At 61.2% G+C, this 21640-nt stretch overlaps 2 protein-coding genes across 3 annotated transcripts in view; both read left to right on the top strand.

The window, feature by feature from the left end:
* Positions 1-1353, top strand: part of NISCH (nischarin) — a 57264-nt gene extending 55911 nt beyond the window's left edge. For both annotated transcript variants that reach the window (XM_018066741.1, XM_018066742.1), the window contains exon 21: positions 132-1353. In XM_018066741.1, the coding sequence (XP_017922230.1) occupies positions 132-742 (611 nt within the window). In that variant the 3' untranslated portion in view covers positions 743-1353. The remainder of the gene's footprint in view (positions 1-131) is intronic.
* Positions 3437-19830, top strand: LOC102172305 (stabilin-1; the record flags this gene model as incomplete). The annotated part of the gene is given in 35 exon segments (XM_018066738.1): positions 3437-3692; positions 7835-7971; positions 8216-8331; positions 8536-8621; positions 8694-8763; positions 9152-9247; positions 9514-9624; positions 9843-10039; positions 10244-10374; positions 10546-10670; positions 10954-11033; positions 11217-11354; positions 11494-11634; positions 11777-11839; positions 12138-12251; positions 12329-12382; positions 12622-12702; positions 13049-13207; positions 13617-13679; positions 13889-13984; positions 14231-14317; positions 14583-14694; positions 15150-15336; positions 15443-15536; positions 15639-15797; positions 16969-17064; positions 17590-17685; positions 17827-17874; positions 18043-18173; positions 18329-18440; positions 18807-18884; positions 18973-19071; positions 19199-19297; positions 19379-19510; positions 19747-19830. Coding segments are annotated over 35 exon segments (3753 nt in total), but the record flags the coding sequence as incomplete, so codon positions are not given.

Genomic DNA, 21640 nt, shown 5'->3' with positions numbered 1-21640 from the left:
ATCACTCTCTGTCACTTCTGACGGTCATGTGACTCATGCTGCCGTCTCTGGGGGGCTTGGGGCTGCTGGTAAGCCCAGCACCACCACAGGCCAGTTCCAGCCTGCAGCCCTGGTCGCGTCTCTCTCTTCAGGGAAGATGGAGAACTATGAGCTGATCCACTCGAGCCGCGTCAAGTTCACCTACCCCAGCGAGGAGGAGGTCGGAGACCTGACGTTCACTGTGGCCCAGAAGATGGCTGCCCTGGAGAAGGCGCCGGCCCTCAGCATCCTGCTGTGCGTACAGGCCTTCCAGGTGGGCTCGCCGCAGCCAGGGCGCTACAGGGGCTTGCTGCGCCCCAAAACGCTCCTGCTCACCAGCGCCGAGATCTTCCTCCTGGACGAGGACTTTGTCCACTACCCGCTGCCAGAGTTCGCCAAGGAGCCGCCGCAGAGGGACCGGTACCGGCTGGACGACGGGCGCCGCGTCCGGGACCTGGACCGCGTGCTCATGGGCTACCAGACATACCCACAGGCCCTCACCCTGGTCTTCGATGACGTGCAGGGCCACGACCTCATGGGCAGCGTCACCCTGGACCACTTCGGGGCGGTGCCGGGCGGCCCGGCCAGAGGCAGCCAGGGCCGTGAGGTCCAGTGGCAGGTGTTTGTCCCCAGCGCTGAGAGCCGAGAGAGGCTCATCTCGCTGTTGGCCCGCCAGTGGGAGGCCCTGTGCGGCCGGGAGCTGCCCGTGGAGCTCACCGGCTAGGCCTGCCTGGGTGACAGCCGGCCCTTGCTGCCCGCCGTGCCTGGCCTGGTGTTCCCCCAGGGCTGGGAAGAAGGCATCTTCGCTGTTTTTAAACTGTGCTCTCTCGCGGTACCTTCGTTTGACCGTCCTCCCAGAGAGTGTGGATACCTGCGTTCAGCCGGTTCTCCCCGGCCTCGGGAGTGGAGGCGCCGGCTCCGCGGGCTGCCGGCCCCCCGGAGACCTGTCGCCCGCCCCTCGTGCTGCGTGGCCGGGCCCACCAGTGTCGTGTCTTCTGTCGTGAGACTGCTGTTAATCTGTGGCGCCGTGGGTCTGCTTTGTTCTTCTGTGCGTCCTCGCCTGAGATGTCAAGTGCAGTCTCGTTGCTGTTGCTGTCGTTGTGGACATCTGCTGCTAATTCCAAAGCCGGCAGCGAAATGCACATTGCAAGCTCCCACCCCACGCAGTTTTCCAGAGGGGAGGCCCCTCCTGGTCCAGACTAGTGGGAGAGCCCCTGGCAGGAGGCTGCCGGGCCTTGGGCTGGGGGCTGGGGGCAGGGGACCTGGAGCTGCCAGCACTGAGTGTGAGTCCTGTCGCCTGTTTTCTCTATTCCAGTAAAGCCAAGTTTGACACAGTCTGGGTCTTTTATTTCAAGGGCCACTGGGCTCCCAGCAGGGCGTTGGTGCAGGGCATGGTTGGCCTGAGGGAGAGAAGGTGCTTTAGAGACATAAGAAGGTGAGCTACTGGGGGAACAGAGCAGGGAGGAAGCTGCAAAGGACCAAAGGGAGCGGCTCTCCCGGGCTGGGTACTGGATGGGTTTCCGAGGAGCCTGGGATGGGAGGTAGAAGGGGCTCTTTGGACAGGGCCCTGCTGGGCTGTGGCTAAACCAGGAGCCTCAGGGCAAAACTCCTTAGGAGTCCCTGGTACCCTGGCTGCTGCCCTGCCCCCTCAGGTCTGGAATGTCACCCCCAGCCTGCTGTGAGGGTCAGGCCTGGAGTCCGGGACAGCTCTTTGTGGGGTCTAGGGGTCTCACCAAGATGGCCTGCAGAGGAGGTAGCCTCAGGGTTGGATAGCGGGGAGGAGGGCCCCGTGCTGTCCGTGTGGGCTCCTCTCCTGAGAGATGGTTTGCTTCAGGGAGCCCTGCCGAGGTAGGATGCGAGGTTTCTTTGGGAGCCAGCCCCTGTGCCCCATCCTTCCGCAACCTGTTCCTGCCCTGCAGCAGGGCCCCCAAGGCCTGCTCGCCTCTCCCTCATCCTGGCCCCATCAGGAGCCTTGGGTCCTAAGGTTGCAGGACTGTTCGGGACGAGCAGCGCTGGGCGGTGGAGGAGTGGTCAGCCTGGCTCCCAGGCCTGCCTCTCCTCAGTTTTTCCTGGTGCAGCAGAGTGGGGAATCCTCGCCTGGAGGGCCCATGACTCAGGAAGGCTCTGGCGGATGGGGGCAGCCACCAAGGCGAGGGTCTCCCCCTTCACCTCCCCTCAGCCAGATGTCGAAGATGAGCCCCGTAGCCTCTCAGCTGGTACAGGAGGGGTCAGTGCCAAGGCTCCTCCGTTGGTCTTCATTGGTTACATCGTCCATAAATGGAGAGTTACAGTCCAGAGGCAGGGCCCGCCACGCGTACACCTGGACTGCTGTTCCCAGACCCCGCAGCCCAGCAGGTAAGTGCAGACCCCAGCCTGGGTCCATGAGGACAGGACCTGGCCGGGGACATCTGCAGTGTAGTGGGGGGCAGGGTACCCCACAAGCCGCAGAGCTGGGATTGGATCCTTCCACTGGTTAGCTGAGCGATCTTGGACGAAATTGCCTACCCCTTTGAGCCTCCATTCCCCCACCAGTATCAGCATAGTAAGAGTAACGTCTCATTCATTCATCCCACCAATCTGAACGGAGTCTGTGTGTGAATCAGCCAGACTCCATCCCTGCTCTCCCATGGCTGACCTTCCAGCAGGGGACGGAAAATAAATAAACTGGTATTTGCTGGTGGCCAGTGCTAGAAGGAGGTGCAGGCTGGAGACCTCTGACCCGAGACAACTTTGTGGTGAGTCTTGTGAGGATCTGGGGGGTAATGGCAGTGCCAAGGGAGCTTACTCTATGCTTGACAGAGTGTTGATAGGAAAACCTGTAGTGGAACAGAGCAGAGGGGCCAGGCAGCAGGTCAGAGAGGCTGGCCTGGTGTGGAGGGGGTACAGGGTGCAGGGGGAAGCCTCAGGACTGAGTGGAAACTGGACTGGGGCAAGAGGGCTCCTGGCAGTGGGGGTGCCCCTTGGGAGAGGGCATGTGGCGGGGATGGGGGTCCGGGGGTGGTGGAGGTGGAGTGAGGCAAGCTCAGTCGAAGGTGAGCAAGTGAAGCTGGGCAGGTGACAGGGAACAGCCTCCACTTAGCACAGAGGCCACGAGGTGCCCTGAGCAGCTGGACAGATGGAGGCAGCCAGCCCGTGATTTTGAGGCTGCCCTCTCCCCGACCCTTCAGAACCCCCTCCCGAGCCTCTGAATGAAACATTCTGGGCTTGTAGGTGCTTGGGGTAGGGAGTTGTCTGCATCTGCCCCTGAATGGACTTCGCCAACTCTGATACACCCCAGGCTTGTGGCTAATGGTGGGCTTGGAGGCTGTGATGCCAGGAGGAGGGTCCCAGGCCAGGAAGCCCCAAGCAGGGCCCAGGCATCCATGCAGGGGTCAGTGGCCAGCACCTTCCCTTCCGCCTGCAGGCTGCTGATATGCAGGAGGAAATCCTGGCGGGTTCCTGTGGGGGGGAGCTGGCGGGGCCTCCCGGCTGCTTTTAAAGCGCCTGCCCGCCCCGTCCTGCCTGCTAGCAAAGTGCCTGCCTCCTAGAGCTCGTTCCCCGCACCGCTGCCCTGATTCTGTTCCGGACAACGTGCCCGCCAGTCGCCACTGGCCATGGCAGGGCCCCGTGGCCACCTCCTGCTCTGCTTCCTGGCTCTCTGCTTGGCAGGCCCCAGCTTCTTTGGGGAGCAGAAGGTGAGTATGAGCTGGTCATCGGGGGGCGTGATATCTAGGCTCTCTTGGCCACGGTGGGAGCAGAGAGGGTGTGCTCATGGAGTAGGCACGGGGCTGGTGACACAGGGCAGCTGCTGCTTGTCTGACCTTCTCTGAGCCGGACAGAGGGCTGGGCTCTTGTGCCCACTTCCCCAGGCTGAGGTCTGTGTTTTCACTGCTTTGGGGTGGCCTGTCTCTGGCTAGCCAGCCAGGTGGTGTGGGCAGCTCTCCCAGGGCTTCCCAGCCTGAGGGTTGGGGGTATGGAGCCAGGCCCATCCCCCTGCCTGGAATGAGGCCTGGTTTCTCTCTGGCCCTGGCTTGAGGGTGGGAGATGTGATCACCCCCAACCTTGCGGAGCTGACAGACTGAGAGGCTCACGTGGGCTGTGTGTAGGCGTGCTGGGTGTGTGCACATGTGTGTGTGCCTGTGTCCTGCCCTGAGAGTGCCCAGAGGCATAGTGAGGTGTATTCACACCCAGTCCTCCTGGGCAAACAGCAGCCACCCATCACACCCTCACATCTAAGAGCTGCTGTTTGCCAAGTACATAGCCCTGGGCACAGGGACGTCATGCCTTTGAATCTTCCCAGTCCCCGAGCAGTGGGCCCTGTTCTCTGCCTGAAGCAGCCAACCCAGGGATTATAGAGACAGGTTAGTCCTGCTCCGGAGCCACGCCCTGTGAGTCCCGATCGGCCACGAGGAAGGAGCTGACAGGGTCCGAGGGCACGGCTGTTGGGTTTGCGTGCACAAGCCCTCTTCGGACTGCCTGTCTGCAGGTCCGCCCAGCCCCACTGTGGGGACGTTATCCCGACTGGAGTTTTTGTAAGAGCTCCCTACCCTCGGCGTGGTGACAGTCCTCGAATCACTGACAGTCAGACTGAGCTCCCAAGAGGGCAAGGACTTACCCAAGGCCCCACTGCCAGGCAGGACCAGCTGGGGACCCAGGCCCCGTGCCGGCACGGGGTCACTCATTTGCCTGGGGTCCCTCAGAGGAGGGGCGGGGAGAGGGGCCTCCCCAGCTTCAGGGCCAGGTCAGGGCTGGGGATGGGCAGATCTGAGGCTGAAAAGGTTAGGGAGATGGTGGCGAGCCAGGGATTCAGGCCCTGCTGAGCCCTGCAGGTGGTTCCTGCCTCCTCCTTGCCTCAGCTTCCTCGTGTGTACAGCAGAAGGGAATGTCAAAGGTCGCCTCACATTCTTGTGACGGGGTCTTTGGGGGGATACTCAGGCTGGGAGTTTTTCCTTGTCACGTGTGCTGCGTGCTAAGTCACTTAAGTCATGTCTGACTCTTTGCGACCCCATGGACCTTAACCCACCAGGCTCCTCTGTCCATGGGATTCTCCAGGCAAGAATACTGGAGTGGGTTGCCATTGCCTTCTCCAGGGGACCTTCCCGACCTAGGGACTGAACCCGGGTCTCTTAGTCTACTTCATTGGCAGGCGGGTTCTTTACCACTAGCACCATCTGGGAAGCCCTTTCTTGTCGCAGACCACCTGTAAATCTGCCTTCTGGGGCTGGGGTGCAGCCAGCCTGGGCAAGGGAAGAAGGCCCTGGGGATTTTGTCAGGAATGTGTCAACACTGGCCTCTCAGCACTGTGTGTAGCATGAGGCTCACTGTGAACATTAGGAAACTGAAGTTCTGAGGGGACGAGATGACTTCTGGGTCACAGTTGGTGAGGAGCAGGACTCTGACACACGGAGGTTCAGGCAGCAAAGTCAGGGAAGGCTTCCTGGACGAGGGGGCTTAGCACCTGCCTATTCAAGTCTCAGCTAGTGCCCCTTCTGCTGGGCACATGCTGATGCAAGTGACGTCTGCAGTGTTCAGCTGGGGTTTGAGGGGAGAGGGACACTGATCTGCAACAAGGAGAATTTGGAGATCCCTTGGTCTCGAGGGAGTTTGGGTTTTGGGCCCTAGACCCCAGCTTGGGGGAATTTCTTTCATCTTCCCTCAACAAGCTTAACACCTCGAGTCTCCTTAACTTCCCCAGCAGTGTCTCTGTGGGAAGCAGACGTTGCAGAATCAGTTCTGGATTAGGGCAGGGAGGGAGGCGGTGCCTGCCCGGCTCAGACGGGTCCTGAGATGCCCTCGGGAAGAAGGGAATCTGATTCAGCACTCGGCTGGGATCCAGCTGCACTCCACCCAGTAGGATGAGTGGTGAGGTTGTAGGCCACCAGGCAGATGGGGCCTCAGTGCCCACCTCCGGTGAGGTCCCAGAAAGGTGTGATTTGGTCACTGGTTTGTGCATCCATCCATCACCGATTTACAGATGCAGCATCTCATGAATGTGTATCCCCTCCACCAACAGTGCACAGGCTCCAGCTTCCTCCCATGCTAGTAACTCGTGCCCTACTTAATGGAACCCCGTTCTGTCCAGGAGTAAGGACGGTGCTCTCTCGCTGGTCCCCAGGCCCCTGGTGATGGCGCTGGCAGCTGTGTCTGGCTGGCCAGGTGGTCCTCAGGGGAACCAGCTGCGTGCCAAGCCTTTGCCCTGAGCCAGCAGCTGCCTGGCTGGGAGTTACCCAACTTCCTAGTCACTCCCTGGGTCAGCAAAGCCCGAGTGTCAGGATGGGGAATGAGACCATAGCATCCAGCCTACAGCCAGCCTGAGGCCCCCCACAGCAACTTCCCTCTTTGCAGACCACAGAGGGAGCAGAAAAGGCCAAATCTCAGCAGTGGGGAGAGGCCCCGGGCCCTTCATGTTCACCAGAAAAGGGTTCAGGCGCTATTTCTCCTTTCCTCTCGCTTGGAGAGCCACACATCTGTGATGTGTTCTAGGAAAGAGATATTCTGGGTTCACTCCCTTTGGAGTGTGTTCAGCACTTTTCAGATGGGAACTTCTCAGCGTCTCCAGGCCAGGCCTCAAGTCCCTGAAACCTCGCCTCATCAAAGTGCTCCTCCCTAGGGTCTCTTCTCTCCCAGCAGCCAGGAGTGTTGCTCAGGGTCAGTGCTGGAGACAGTTGGAACATGGTTGCCCTCATGGTAGCCCCAGTGGCGGTGGACTTGGGGGAGCTATGACAGGCCAGCAGGTGGGACTTGAGGGCTTTCTTGGCACTTGGATGACTCTCTTCCTTGTCCCCTGCTCTGTTCTCCATGCAGCAGTCAGAGGACCCGTTGAAAACACAAGTGAGTCCTGGCGCTCCTCCGGACTCTACCCCCCCTCGCTGGCCTGGCCCGAGCCCCTCTGCCTGTCTCTGCCTCATCACACGCGGCTGTTTGCTTCTTCCTACTTACTGGCTTTTGGCTCTCGTGTCTCCTCTGCCAGGAGCACTGCCTCTGATCAGTTGTCATGCATCCTGCAGGTCCCAACTCAACGGCTGCCTCCCCAGGACGCCACATGAGTCCTCTCAGCTCCCTCACTGCCAGCACTGCCCGCCTAGTGATGGGCAGTGGCCCCCTGGGTCCCAGCTGGCATGTGGGGTCATGGGTTAGGCCTGGACCAGGGCTTGGGGCCGCTTGGCCCAAACTCAGACTCCCTCCCACATGCCTGCTCGCGTGGGTCTATTGCAGGCTTGGTGCTGGCTGCTGGGCCTCTGACCTGAGGGAGCAGGCAGGGCCCTCGGCTGGCGGAGGCGGTCAGTCAGCATAGAGCTAGGGATGTGGTCAGAGCAGGGGTCCAGCTGGACGGGCAGCCCCACGGCATGTGGCTGAAGCTCTCGTCCTGCCTGGGGCTGGGGCATGCTGTGGCCGTGTTCCACTCCCCAGCAGTGTACCTCTGTCACTTAGCGTTTGTGTTTAAATGAAAGGTGAGAACTGGCACTAGGCTGAGAGTCTAGGTTAGAGTCCCTGAGTGGCTACGGGCGAGGGCCACTTGCCCGGGGTTCAGTTTCCTCCTCTGAATCACCCAGAATGGAACAAAAACGCCAGATGCCCTTTAAGTCAGAAGGCAGACACTCGGGCTTCTGTGCATGCCTCCGGGCCCCCAGGCAGAGGTGCATGGCTGTGGACATGGGGACGCACTGTGGCAGGGGACAGCCTGTGACAGGCAGGGTCCTCTCAGACTCGGGGCCTCCTCAATGAACAGATGGGGAACCAGCTCCTGGAGAGAGGGGTGCTCAGCCTCGCTGTGACCACGAGGCCTGGCTGTGTGCAAGGTCCAGGCCCCTCACTCCAAACCCTGCCCCTGGGCCAGGTCCGGTCCAAACGCTGCGACGTGAAGACCAAGTTCGTCACTCACATGCCCTGCACCCCGTGCCCCGCCATCAGGAAGCGAGCGTGCCCCTTGGGCTGGACCCGCACCTTCCCGGGGAAGATCTCGCAGGACTGCCGGTGCGCCTCCCCACCGCCGCTTGCTTCCGGGGTGTCCTGCGGGGTGGCAGGGGGAAAGGAATAGGAGGCGGGCCTGACGCTGTTTACGGAGTGTCCGCCGCGGGCCAGGCCTTAATGCTCAGCTCGGGTCCAGGAGGGAAGGGATGGGGGGAGGAGTAAGAGCCGTGGAACCCAGGGTGGGGAGGCTGGGCTGGGGGCTGCAGGAGGCAGTCCTCATATCGCCCTGCCCATCCTTGGTCCCCAGATACGAGGTCCAGCTGGGGGACTCTCTGTTGTCCATGAGTGGCTGCAGCCTGGAGTGCTGGAAGGACATGGTGCAGAAGGCCTGCTGCCCTGGCTACTGGGGGTCCCAGTGCTACGGTATGGGGGGTCCCAGCCCTGCTCCTCACGCCCCCGCCCGCTGGCATGCCCCTTCATCTGGCTCATTTAATGCACAGCTTGGCCACCTGACTCTGGCTGCCCCAGGGAGGGCCCACGTCTGGGGCTGCCCAGAGCTGCTGGGCTTGGGCGAACCGGGGGTCCTCGGGACAGACCTGAGTTCTATGTGTGTGTGTGGGTCTGCAGAGTGCCCCGGCGGTGCTGAGACCCCATGCAGCGGCCACGGGACCTGCCTGGATGGCATAGAAGGGAATGGGACCTGTGTGTGCCAGGTGAGGGCCCGGTGACACTGGGTGGGGGGGGAACGTGAGGGGCTGCGCTAACTTGGTGCATCTCTCCACCAGGAGAACTTTGGTGGCTCAGCCTGCCAGGAGTGTCGGGACCCCAACCGGTTTGGGCCTGACTGCCAGTCAGGTAAGCCACTGGCCCAGCAGGAGGGCGGGGCCGATGTCCACTTGGGGGCCAGTGTGGACCCAGTCCCTCCGACCAACCGCTGTCAGACTCCCTCCCAGCCGTCCAGCCTCATGCATCTCCTCTGGGGACACGAGCTTTGCTTGATCACATCTCTAGCCCTTGCATGTGCTGTTCTTGGAAGCCTCCTCCAAGAAGCCTTCCCTGAGCCCTCAGACTAGGCCAGGTGCCTGCCCTGGGCTCCTACCTCCCCTGCGGTTCTGCCCTATGCCTCTGTCATCTGGAGGTTGTGCCCGTGGGCACTGAGTTCTGGAGATGCAGAGGGCAGGGGCTCAACATCCCCGTGTGCCTGCGGGGCCGGGATCCCACTTTCCCTGCACGTCCCTCCCAGTGTGCAGATGTGTATATGGCGTGTGCCGCCATGGGCCGCGCGGGGATGGAAGCTGCCTGTGCTTCGCTGGATACACTGGAGCCCACTGTGACCACGGTGAGCAGCTGCTGGGCTGGCACTCCTCACCAGCCAGAGCAGGATGGGACCTCTGCCTGCAGCCTGGCTTCCTTCTAAGTGTGAAAGGCCCACAGCTGGCTGGGGGAGGGGGTGTCATCTGAAACCCTCACCGCCCACAGGCCCAGAGAGGGTGGGGCCCTGGCCAGGGTCACACAGCAGAGTGGGCAGAGCCTCTTCGCTCCAGTGTTCCTCCCCAGCCTGGAACCTGGAGCTGCTGCAATAAATCCTCTCCTTTCTCCATTCAGAGCTGCTTGCCTGCCAGGCCCTGAACTGTCCTCGGAACTCCCAGTGCTCTGAAGAGGCCCCCTCCTGCAGCTGCCTGCCTGGCTACACCCAGCAGGGTCACGAGTGCCGGGGTAAGTCAGCGGGCTAGAGGAGGCCAGGGCCCCAGCTCAGGGCGAGCATCCTTTTAAAGCAGCAAGTGCAGTCTGGCCATTTTCAGGGAGGGAGGGAAATAGGGCCCACCCCCAAGGTGTGGACCAGCCTGCTCAGCCGTCTCTGGGCCACCCTGGTTAGAGGCTGCGGAGCGCGGGGCTCCTGGGGCCCGGCTCACGTGGGCTCTGTGCCCCCGCAGCCTCCGACCCCTGCCGGCCGTCACCCTGCTCCCCACTGGCCCAGTGCTCTGTAGGCCCCAGCGGGCAGGCCCAGTGTCGCTGCCCTGAGAACTACTACGGGGATGGGACGGTGTGTCTGCCCCAGGACCCGTGCACCACCAACAATGGCGGCTGCCCCAGCAACTCCACCTTGTGTCTATACAGGAGGCCAGGCCAGGTGAGCTGGCGGCCCCCAGCGCTGCCCCCACTCACTCTGGCTGTGGCTCTGGCACAGCTCTGGGAGCCTCAGCTGCCCCGTTTATAAAATGAGAGGAGGATGACAGCCCGCGTCTGGGAGGGCAGCCGGGGCGGGGCGGCGAGTAGAGCTCTCTGGGTTCTCACGGATGTGGTGTCACCCCACCCTCCCCGGCGGGGCGGCCAGGCCTCCTGCTTATGTAAGCCAGGCCTGGTCAGCATTGCCCACGACAGCTCCGCGGGCTGCTTCGCCCACTGCTCCGCCTTCTCCTGCGACCGCTCAGCCACGTGCCAGGTGACCCCGGATGGAAAGACCAGGTGAGCACAGGGGCCTCGGGCTGGGCCCCAGGGGCAGTGGAGAGGGCCGCTGGGCCGGGGGAAGCGTGTGCCCGTGCAAACCTCAGGGCCTGTGCGGGTGGTAGGTAAGGGTTGGAAGGGGGAGCCTGGCCATGCCCCCCCAACGTGACTGGTTTCTACCCACGTCCCCAGCTGTGTGTGCAAAGAGGGCGAGGTGGGGGACGGGCGCGCCTGCTATGGACACCTGCTCCACGAGGTTCAGAAGGCCAGCCAGACGAGCATGTTACTGCGGCTGAGAGTCGCCTTTGCCATGCTGGGTGTGTGACCCTGCTGCCTGCCAGCAACCCCGCCCCTCACACCCAGCATCCTTGGTGGACTCTCCGGGGATGCCTTGTTTCTCTGCCCGAGAGCTGTAGAAGCAGAGCATGGGCTGGGTTGGGGTGCATGATGGAGGTGGGAGCTAGCCCCCCAGATGCCGATGTCCTCATTCACCCGAGACCTGCCCCAACATCCCCCAGCCCCCCAACAATGCTCCAAGACCCGGAACTGATGCCTGCAGGCCTGCCAGACCCATTCTGACGTGCCCCCTCCTGCCCCCAGACCAGGGGTGCCGGGAGATCCTCAGCACGTCGGGCCCGTTCACTGTGTTGGCACCGCTTGTCTCCTCCAGGACCATGAACGTGAGCCCCCGCCTCCTCCCTGGACCCTCCCCAGGCTGAGGGGCCCAAAAAGTGTCCCCACCACCTGTGCACTCAGGACCAAGCCCTGGGAGGCTCCCTGTCCCCCCATTGCTCGGGCGGGGTGGCACGATAGAGGACCGCCCGCCCTGGGCCCACTTGGCACCCCCGCCCCTGTGCCCACAGGCATCTGTCGCCCAGCAGCTGTGCAGACAGCACATCATCGCCGGCCAGCACATGCTGGAGGAGGCGGGGACCCAGGCTCCACGCCGCTGGTGGACGCTGGCCGGGCAGGAGATCACTGTCAGTTTCAGCCGGTTCAGGGTAAGCAGGGGCCTCTGCCTGGGGACCAGAGGAGTCACAGGTGGGGAACACAGCCCAGGAGGAGGTGTGGAGGCGGACAGAGCCTTAGGGCAAGGGGTGGGTGTTTGGAGTCTGAGCCAATGAGCTTGTGTCTCGTCAGAAATACACCTACAAATACCAAGACCAGCCGCAGCAGACATTCACCATCCACAAGGCTAACTACCCAGCGGCCAACGGCCTCTTCCATGTCGTCACTGCCCTGAGGTTGCAGCCCCCACCGGAGCTCCCTGAGGATCCCAAGGTAAGCTATTGTTCCCCGAGCCCTGTGCCTCTGGATGACCTCTGACCTGCGCTGAGTTGAGAGAAGGCCCCGCGGCAGCTCTGGGCAGGGCTGGAGCGGAGCTCCTTCCCCTTTGGGCCCTCATGCTCGTGCCCTCTTACAGAGGACCATCGGCCAGATCCTTGCCTCCAATGAGGTGTTCACCCGGTTTGAAACCATCCTGGAGGTGAGTCTGGGGGAAAGGTCCCAGCCCATCTGATCTTTTTGGCCAGGATCCCTCATTGCCCAGAATGTAGCCCCACAGTGACCTGGGTTTCCGGAGTAGGGCGGGCCTTGGCCCACGCCCCTGTCCTAGAACCTGCCCATCCCCATCCTGAGGCTCTGTGGTAGCGTGAACCCATTGCCAGTGTCTCCCACTTACTCCTGGTGGGCGTTCCCTGCAGGCTGAGCGCTGCAGGGCCCAGGCAGGACTTAGAGCTAAGGGCTGGCCACAGAGCCCCTTAGCCTCCTTCTCACCACTACAGAACTGCGGGCTGCCCTCCTTCTTGGATGGGCCCGGGCCCTTCACAGTCTTTGCCCCCAGCAACGAGGCAGTGGATGGCTTGCGGGATGGCCGCCTGGTCTACCTCTTCACGGCGGTAAGCTCATCAGAGACAGGGGGCTGGGGATACAGGGCCCAGAGCCTTGAGCAGCCAAGACCCCTCTCTCCTGCCAGGGTCTCTCCAAACTGCAGGAACTGGTGAGGTACCACGTCTACAACCATGGCCAGGTGAGAGCTCCTCTGGGAGGGTGGCCAGCTGACACCTGCCTCTGGGCCCTCAGAGGATCTGTCTGCAGAGTCCAGCCTTCCCCCGGGCCCCCTTCTCCTGCCCGCTGCCACCTGGACTCGACAGCACAGGGAAGAGTCTGGGGACCAAGGTGGTAGCCGCAAGTCACCTGGGCGGGACTGGGCATGGCCCCGAGGTGTGGCCAGTGCCCGGCCTAAGGCCACCGTTTCCTCCACCCCAGCTGACTGTTGAGAAGCTCATCTCCAAGGGTCGGGTGCTCACCATGGCAAACCAGATCCTGGCTGTGAATATCTCAGAGGAGGTAAGCTCCACGGGGATGGACCAGTGGAGGGGCTGGTGGGGACCAGCCAGTGTTGAGCCTCTTTCGGACCTGCTGTTGTGCTTCGAGCCCTTCGAGCCCAGGCAGGCTGTGGTGGGGGTCACGTGGGAGCAGGCACAGCCCAAATCCCTGTCCTGCTTCCCAGCGAAGTCGGGGGGCTCCGTGTGGCAGAAACCTCATGGATCAGGGCATGGAGGCTGGAGCGGTTCTGCCAGGGCAGGAGACGTTGCCAGGGGGCGGTGAAGAGGCGGCCAGCAGGGTGGGCCTCGACAGCGCGAGGAGCGCTGAGGGGGAGCAGGCCGAGGGTGCACTCTGCGCTCTGCCACAGGGGCGCATCCTGCTGGGGCCTGAGGGGGTCCCCCTGCGGAGAGTGGACGTGCTGGCTGCCAACGGTGTGATCCACATGCTGGAGGGCATCCTGCTACCCCCGACCATCCTGCCCATCCTGCCCAAGCTCTGCAACGAGGAGCAGCACGCGGTCGTGGCGGTGAGTGCCGCTTGGGTGGGGGCCGCCTTCCAGGGAGAAGAGGCACCTCTGTCTAGTCCTCTAGAGAGTGGGTGGCTCTGGGGCTCGGGCGTAGGCCCCACAGTTTGGCCTGGATGTCACACGCCCAGCCCTCAGCAGTCCCCCTGACAGGCGCTTGGCCGTCACTCCTGCCTTTCCACCCTGTTCGCAGCCTCCCCGCCCAGGCCTCGGCTGCTCTCACGAGCTCTCTCACCACGAGGCCTTCGCCCTCTTCCCTCTGCCTGGAATGCCCCCTCCCCGCCTCCCCTGCCCCCTCCTGTGGTGACTTCTTCCCCTATCTCAGGCCTTGGCTCAGTGCCACCATCGTAGGGTTTGCTAAATAAATAAACGATGACTTAGCCTTCTCCCCTCCTCCCCCTGCCCTGCCCAGGGCTCCTGTGTGGACTGCCAAGCCCTGAACACCAGCACGTGCCCTCCCAACAGCGTGAAGCTGGTGAGCAGCCCCTGGCCCTGTCCTTGGGGGCTGACTCCTGACTGCCCAGCGGGGTTTCTGCCCTGGCTCAGGGTGGGGAAGCTGGGCTGGGAGACTCGGCCGGCCCTGGAGGCGCAGCTCCACTGACGGTGCAAGTGCCCGGCCCAGGGGTGGGGGTGAGGTCCTCTGACCAGGGCTGCCTGCTGACCAGCCTGGCCCGGCCCACCCAGGACATCTCTCCTGAGGAGTGTGTCTATATCCACGACCCTACTGGGCTCAACGTCCTGAAGAAGGGCTGTGCCCACTACTGCAACCAGACCATCCAGGTGAGCCTGGGCACAGGACGCTCACTCCCTGGCAACCCGGGGCACTGGCTTCTCCTCGGGAGCCCCCCAGGATGGCTGGGTGGGCTGCCATCCTCAGAGAGCTGTGCTGCCTCCTAATGGTGGAAAAGGTGTCCCAGAGGGGCCTCGCCCACCCCCTGCTACAGACACAGGACCAGGGAGCAGAAGCCAGCTGGACCAGGGGGTCAGCATGGCTCCCAACAGACCCTCAGATGTGTTCTCTAACAGAAACCTGGCTGCTGCAAAGGGTTTTTTGGGCCTGACTGTTTACAGTGTCCTGGGGGCTTTTCCAACCCCTGCTACGGCAAAGGCAACGTGAGTCCTCTCCTCCCCTGGCATGATGGGTGGGGGGATAGGGGCACCTAGGTTGAGCAGAAGTCACCCATGAACCCTCCCAGGCCAGGTGCCTTTTAGGCGGCTGGTTCTTTTGGCAGCGTCGGTGATTCAAGGTCTCTCCCAGCAGGAGGTCTTCTTCAGGGAGCAGGAGCACAGAGTTAGGCTGTGGGGAGAAGGGGTGTTGTGGGAGAGGGTGTGGATAATCGCCTCCCAGTGACTGTTCTTGCCTCCTGCCCACCCCCAGTGCAGTGATGGGGTCCAGGGCAGTGGGGCCTGCCTCTGCTTCCCAGACTACAAGGGGATCGCCTGCCACATCTGCTCCAACCCGAACAAGCATGGAGAGCAGTGCCAGGAAGGTGGGTGGTCCTGGCCAAGGCCCCCTGCCAGGGAGATAAAGGGTCTCCTTGCAAGGTGGGCTGGGGACTCCCAAGACATGAAATAGAACCTCAGGAAGAAGGGTTCAGGCCACAGATCATGGAGAAGGTTTTGGAAACACAAACAGGTGTCTGTCTGATCCATGCCGGAAAGACAACCACGGTTCAATCTAAAGCATGAAGAGTTTAGGTCAGACACACAGAAGAACTTTCTGATGGTGTTGGGAGCAGGGCAGCTAGAATAGGGTGACTGTAAGCAACGAATTGCTCCGTTCTTGTTTCTCCGTCTCTCCTTTCGAGTCTGGGATGACTTGACTTTGTGCCCTTGCAGTCAGACCTTTTCTGGCTGCTCCGGTCCCAGCATTGCCCAGCTGCATCCTGGCTCCCAGCCAGCCATGCCTCTGCCTCAGTTTCCCTGCTCCATCTGCTCCTTGCAGACTGCGGTTGTGTCCACGGTCTATGTGACAACCGTCCGGGCAGTGGGGGGGTATGCCAGCGTGGCACGTGTGCCCCAGGCTTCAGCGGCCGCTTCTGCAACGAGTCCACAGTGAGCTGTGGGTCCACGGAGCAGGCCCAGCAGTGCCACCCACATGCCCGCTGCGTTAACCAGGGGGGTGTCTCCAGGTGAGGACGTGGGCTCCCTGTCTGCCCCCACCCGCCGTGACCGCGCTTGTCAGTTTGCTCAGCGCTCGCTGAGGCTCACTGCAGGCCCTTCGTTCACCTGCCCCAGGTGTCTCTGTCTGGATGCCTTTGAGGGTGATGGATTCTCCTGCACACCCAGCGACCCCTGCTCCCGCCCAGACCGTGGCGGGTGCTCGGAGAACGTGAGCCTGGCCCCTGCCCTGAAGGCCTGACCCATGGGCTAGAGGCGGGACTCCCTCGTCCCCAGCCTGCCACCCTGAGTCCTTTATCCACGGCTCTCACAGGCTGAGTGTGTCCCTGGGGCCCGGGGCGCCCACCACTGCACATGCCACAAGGGCTGGAGTGGGGATGGTCGTGTCTGCGTGGCCATCGACGAGTGTGAGTTGGACTCGCGAGGCAGCTGCCATGCTGACGCCCTCTGCAGCTATGTGGGGCCTGGGCAGGTGAGCTTGGCAGGCCTCAAGAGGGCAGGGTGGGGTGGGAGTGGGGAACTCTCCCCCTAGCTCATCTGACTTTAGCAACATCCATTCTAAGAACTCAAGCTCAGGGTCTCAAACCTCAGACATAAGTGGGAATCCAGTTCTGGAATGTTGAGTCGTACAGTCTGAGAGCAGCGGACAGGTGCCAGACGCCAACATGAAGGTCCCAATAGTTGGAGAGGAAGGTGCGTTCCAGTGCCAGTCTGGGGCAGCGTTGCTTCCAGACCAGAAGGCTGCGACTCCTGCCTCTCGGGGGTGAGGACTCTGCCCTAACTGGCCGCTGGGGCCATTGTCTTACGACGAGTAGCTCACCCACTCGCTCACTGCTTTCCCACAGGCCACCAGGCACCTGTCACATGCTAGTCACTGTTCTAGACGTAGGGATTCAGTACTGAGCAAAAGCTCGAGGGGAACCCTGCCCAAGGAGACTGACATCCTGAAATCTTTAGACTCGTGCACATCCAGCTCTGGGACTCGGGAGTCTCAGACTCCAGTCACAGGATCTCAGAACCTGAAACCTTCCCCGTAAGGCCTGTCAGGCTGGTGAGCCCGCAGACTGGCTAGCGTTGAAGAGTCGAACATGCAAGCTGGGAGGCCAGGCCTGGCTGTGTCAAGGTCAGCCTCTGGGTGGCCCGGGCTGGCACAGGGACCCATGGGGCTCCCTCTGCTCCTGGACCACACCCATGGGGCCTCAGCAGAGGCACTCAGGTGACCTGAGAGCTGGATGCGAACTCCATCAGGAGCTTTCAAGTTCAGAGCTGAGGATGGACTAAGCAGGTGGAGGTGCCCTGAACATGCAGAGAGGGGCAGCTGAGATCCGGGGAGCCTCACTAGCGGTTCCCTTGCAGTGTGGACACGCGCTGCAAACCTCAGCAGCCTGGCCAGGCCCCAGGCTGCACGGGAGGGAGGCCCCTCTCGACAGCATCACTTCCTGGGATTCTTCCTGAGAGCCGGTCTCCCCTCAGGGCGTCAGTCTCTGCACTGAAATGCGACCCTCCGAGGGTGGGGCTGGGAGAGGCTCCTCAGGGGTCTGAACAGGCCTCTCCAGAGGCACGCGCCCTGAGCGGTCGGGGAGGAAAGAGTTTTGTGCTTCTGGTGCGATGAGGCTCCCCACCCCCAACCTCTCCGTCTCCAGAGCCGGTGCACCTGCAAGCTGGGCTTCGCGGGAGACGGCTACATGTGCAGTCCCATTGACCCCTGCCGGGCGGGCAATGGGGGATGCCATGATCTGGTGAGGGGGCCCCTGAGAGGTCTCTGTGCCCAGGGGAGGCATCAGGGTTGGGGGAGGTTGGCCCCTGCAGTGTCCCTGTCTCCGGTCAGGATTGGGATCCTTCTGTATCCCAAATCTGAACCCTGTCACCTGCTTGCCCATAAGACAGAGCTTTGATGCCTCCTTATGAAGGCCACACCCCTGCCCAGACTCCGTCTCCACTGCCTACCCCACCTTGCCGCCCCTTTGGCCTGGCTAGCTCCTCCTCCTCTCAGCTCAGGCCTCTCCTGAGGGTCCAGGGCCTCCCAGCTGCCCCGTCTGCTGTGGTGGGTCAGTGTGACGCATGTCAAATGCTCACTGGTCTTGGGGGGCAGGGCCAGGCCCAGCAAAGGAGCCGCTTGAACACAGACTGGGTGGAGGGAGAGAGGGGTGGGTAGGCGGACAGACAAGTGGATGGGCTGGGGCGAGCGGAGAGATGGAGAGGGGTGCTATCCTGCTCGCCATCGGGTGCTGAATGGAGGCCGTGTCTCTGCCCTTCCACCCCAGGCCACCTGCCGGGCAGTGGGGGGAGGCCAGCGGGTCTGCACGTGTCCTCCTGGCTATGGGGGTGATGGCTTCAGCTGCTACGGAGACATCCTCAAGGTGAATGGTTCCCTGCTCTCTGACAGGAGTCCTCTCGTGTACTCGGGGGTGGGGAGGGCAGTGGGGCAGTGCTCAGGGTTCCCGGCAAGGGGCTCAAGTCTGGCCCCAGACGGGTGACTTCAGCTTTTTCTCTCCCTTCAGGAGCTGGAGGCAAATGCCCACTTCTCCGTCTTCTACCAGTGGGTCAAGGTAGGATCGGGTGGAATGCTGGGCTGGGGACTCACATCCAGGCCACATAACAGCTGGGGGTGGAAGGCAGGCCCGGAGGCTGGGGACTGCCATCTCAAGGTGGGGACTGCCATCTCAAGGTGGTGGCTGCCCTCCTGACTCCTGTACGCCCACACACTGTGTGCACAGAGGGCCGGCATCACTTTTCCTGCCGACAGCCGAGTCACAGCCCTGGTGCCCTCGGAGTCTGCCATCCGCCGGCTGAGCAGCAAGGACCAGGCCTTCTGGCTTCAGCCAAGGCTGCTGCCGCAGCTGGTCAGGTGGGCTGCCAGGGCTGGGCTCTGGGAGGGGGCTCTCGTGCAAGACCCAGCCCCTCCCCAAAGGTCCTCAACTTGGCATGTGTTCACCCTTTGGGGTGAAGTGTGTAGGTTACACTAACCTGGTTCCATGGCCCCCCTAAACGGTGTCCCTCCAGGGCCCATTTTCTCCAGGGCGCCCTGTCCGAGGAGGAGCTGGCCCGGCTGCACGGGCAGAATGTATCAACCCTGAACCCCACCGTACGCTGGGAGATTCACAACGTCAGTGGGGTATGTGGTGGGCTTTGGGCAGAAGGGGCCCTACGGTGCATGGGGCTGATTCGAGCGGTGGCTGCAGGCTTCCCAGCCCAGGGTCCCCTTGCCCTGCCAGGGCCGAGCCCAGACGCTGTGCTCAGGACGCATTTGCTACTGGGCAACATCTTCGGGCTGGAATGAGTGCCCAGCTGGGGGTTGTCTGTCCATTGTGGTCTGCGTGTGCACACCTGTCCCCTCATGCCTGGTCCCCAGCATGTGCCCATGTGGTAGGTCCTGAGTTGGAGGGTGTCCAGGTCGGTTGGGTACCGTGTGGCCAGCAGCCACTGTTGGTGCTATTAAGCGTCTGCCTGTGTCTCCTGAGCTCTCCCTGCTGCCTTCCAGAGGGTCTGGGTGCAAAACGCCAGCGTGGACGTGGCTGACCTCCTTGCCACCAATGGTGTCCTCCATGTCCTCAGCCAGGTATGGCTGGAGGGGGGCATGCGCACAGGGGAGCTTCTAGGCAGGCCAGGGCAGGGGTGTGCTGACTAGCCCCTGTGCTCCATGCCAGGTCTTACTGCCTCCAAGAGGGGATGTGCCGGGGGGGCAGGGGCTGCTGCAGCAGCTGGACTCGGTACCTGCCTTCCACCTCTTCCGGGAGCTGCTGCAGGTAAGGGTGGGCAAAGCAGGGTGTCTGGTCAGGGGCGCCCTCTCCCTGACTGTGGCCAGGCTGCTGGCTCCCAGGGCGGGGACTGAGGGCAAGCAGGCCACCCCTGACACCTGCCCCCTGCCCCTAGCGCCACAGGCTGGTTCCCCAGATTGAGGCTGCCACCGCCTACACCATCTTCGTGCCAACCAACCGCTCTCTGGAGGCCCAGGCCAACAGCAGCAGCCTGGTGAGATCACCGGGACCGGGGCCACCGGGGGCGGGCCAGCCTCCCATCCCATGGCCCCTGAGCTTCTCCTCCTCGCTCCAGGACTTGGATGTTGTGCGACACCACGTGATCCTGGGCGAGGCGCTCTCCACAGAGGCCCTGGGCAAGGGGGGGCACCGCAGCTCCCTCCTGGGGCCCGCCCACTGGCTTGTCTTCTACAACCACAGTGGCCAGGTTGGCACTAGGTGGGGGGTGGGCAGAGCAGACCCTACCCCCAGCACCCTGCTCCTGAACACCCCTTTCCTTTGGAGTTCCCCCACCTGGGCACCTCCAGCCTGTGGTCCAGGGACAGCCCATCCCGGGAGACCCCCATAGTCCATGGGGTTACACCAGATCTGGGGCACCTCCCTGGCCTGCAGCCCTTGAGGTAAGGGTGGGGAGAGAGGTTCAGCCTCTGCCCCCCACCCCAGCCTGAGGTGAACCACGTGCCGCTGGAAGGCCCTGTGCTGCAGGCCCCTGGCCGTTCACTCTTCGGCCTGTCGGGGGTCCTGACANGAAGAGCTGGTCGGTTATCATCCCCACCTGACCTGTTGGTCTGAAAGGGGACGTCTTCTCAATCAATGCAGGACTGAGTCATTGGCAGAAGACCATTTATCTTGGACTTAAGGGGAGTGTTTCCAGTGTATTTACTTTTTTAAAAAAAAATATTTTTTTGTTGAAGGATAATTGCTTTAACAATATTGTGTTGCTTTCTGCCATACATCAGCGTGAATCAGCCATGGTGTACATATGTCCCCTCCCTCTTGAACCTCCCTCCCACCCCTCTGGGTTGTCACAGAGCTCTGAGTTGAGTTTCCTGAGTCATACGGCAAATTCCCACCAACTGTCTTATTTTACATATGGCAGTGTAAGCTTTCACTATATGCTCTCCATCTGTCCCAGCCTCTCCTTCCTTCCCCCCAACCACGTCCATAAGTTTGTTCTTTCTCTGTCTCCACTGCTGCCCTGCAAATGTTCATCCATACCATCTCTAGATTCCATATTATGCGTTAATATATGACATTTGTTTCTCTCTTTCTGACTTACTTTGCTCTGTATAAAGGTCTCTAGGTTCATCCACCTCGTTAGAACTGACTCACTTGCGTTCCTTTTTATGGCCGAGTAATGTTCCTTTGTATATATACCACGGCTTTTCTAATCCATCCATCCATCAATGCACATCTAGGTTGCTTCCACGTCGTGGCTGTTGTAAATAGTGCTGCAAAGAACATCAGGGACGTGTGTCTTTTTCAATTTTGGTTTTCCTCAGGGAGGCCTGTCATGCTGCAGTCCATGGGGTCGCAAAGACTTGGACACAACTTGGTGACTGAACAACAGGGTATAAGCCTGCTAGTAGGCTTGCTGGGCCATATGGTAGTTTCTTTCCTAGTTTTTAGAGGACTCTCCATACTGTCTTCCATAGTGTCTGTACCAATTTACACTCCCACCAACAGTGCAAGAGGGTCTGTCTTTCTCCACACCCTCTCCAGAAATTATTATTTGTGGGTTTCTTGATGATAGCCATTCTGTCTGGCCATTCTGAGTCTCTTGATGAAAGTGAAAGAGGAGAGTGAAAAAGTTGGCTTAAAACTCAACATTCAAAAAACTAAGATCACGGCATCCGGTCCCATCACTTCATAGCAAATAGATGGGGAAACAATGGAAACAGTGACGGACTTTGTTTTGCAGGGCTCCAAAATCACTGCAGATGATGACTGCAGCCATGAAATTAAAAGATGCTAGTTCCTTGCAAGAAAAGCTATAACAAACCTAGACAACATATTAAAAATCAGAGACATTACTTTGCCAACAAAGGTCCATCTAGTCAAAGTTATGGTTTTTCCAGTAGTCATGTATCAGTGTGAGAGTTGGACTATAAAAAAAAGCTGAGCGCCAATAAATTGATGCTTTTAAGCTGTGGTGTTGGAGAAGACTCTTGAGAGTCCCTTGGACTGCAAAGAGATCAAACCAGTCTGTCCTAAAGGAAATCAGTCCTGAATATTCACTGGAAGAACTGATGCTGAAGCTGAAACTCCAATCCTTTGGCCACCTGATGTGAAGAACTGATTCACTGGGATAGACCCTGATGCTGGGAAAGATTGAAGGCAGGAGGAGAAGAGGGCGACAGAGGATGCGATGGTTGGATGGCATCACTGATTCAATGGACATGCGTTTGAGCAAGTTCCCGGAGTTGGTGATGGACAGGGAAGCCTGGTGTGCTGCAGTCCATTGGGGTCACAAAGAATCAGACACAACTCAGCTACTGAACTGAACTAAAAAGGAGCGATATTGAGCAGCAGGGGCAGGGCCCCAGGGGGAGGCAGC

This window comes from Capra hircus, chromosome 22, assembly GCF_001704415.2.
Source record: "Capra hircus breed San Clemente chromosome 22, ASM170441v1, whole genome shotgun sequence".
Taxonomy (NCBI): domain Eukaryota; kingdom Metazoa; phylum Chordata; class Mammalia; order Artiodactyla; family Bovidae; genus Capra; species Capra hircus.
The sequence above is the reverse complement of the archived record's forward strand: the minus strand, read 5'-3'. Positions and strand labels throughout refer to the sequence as shown.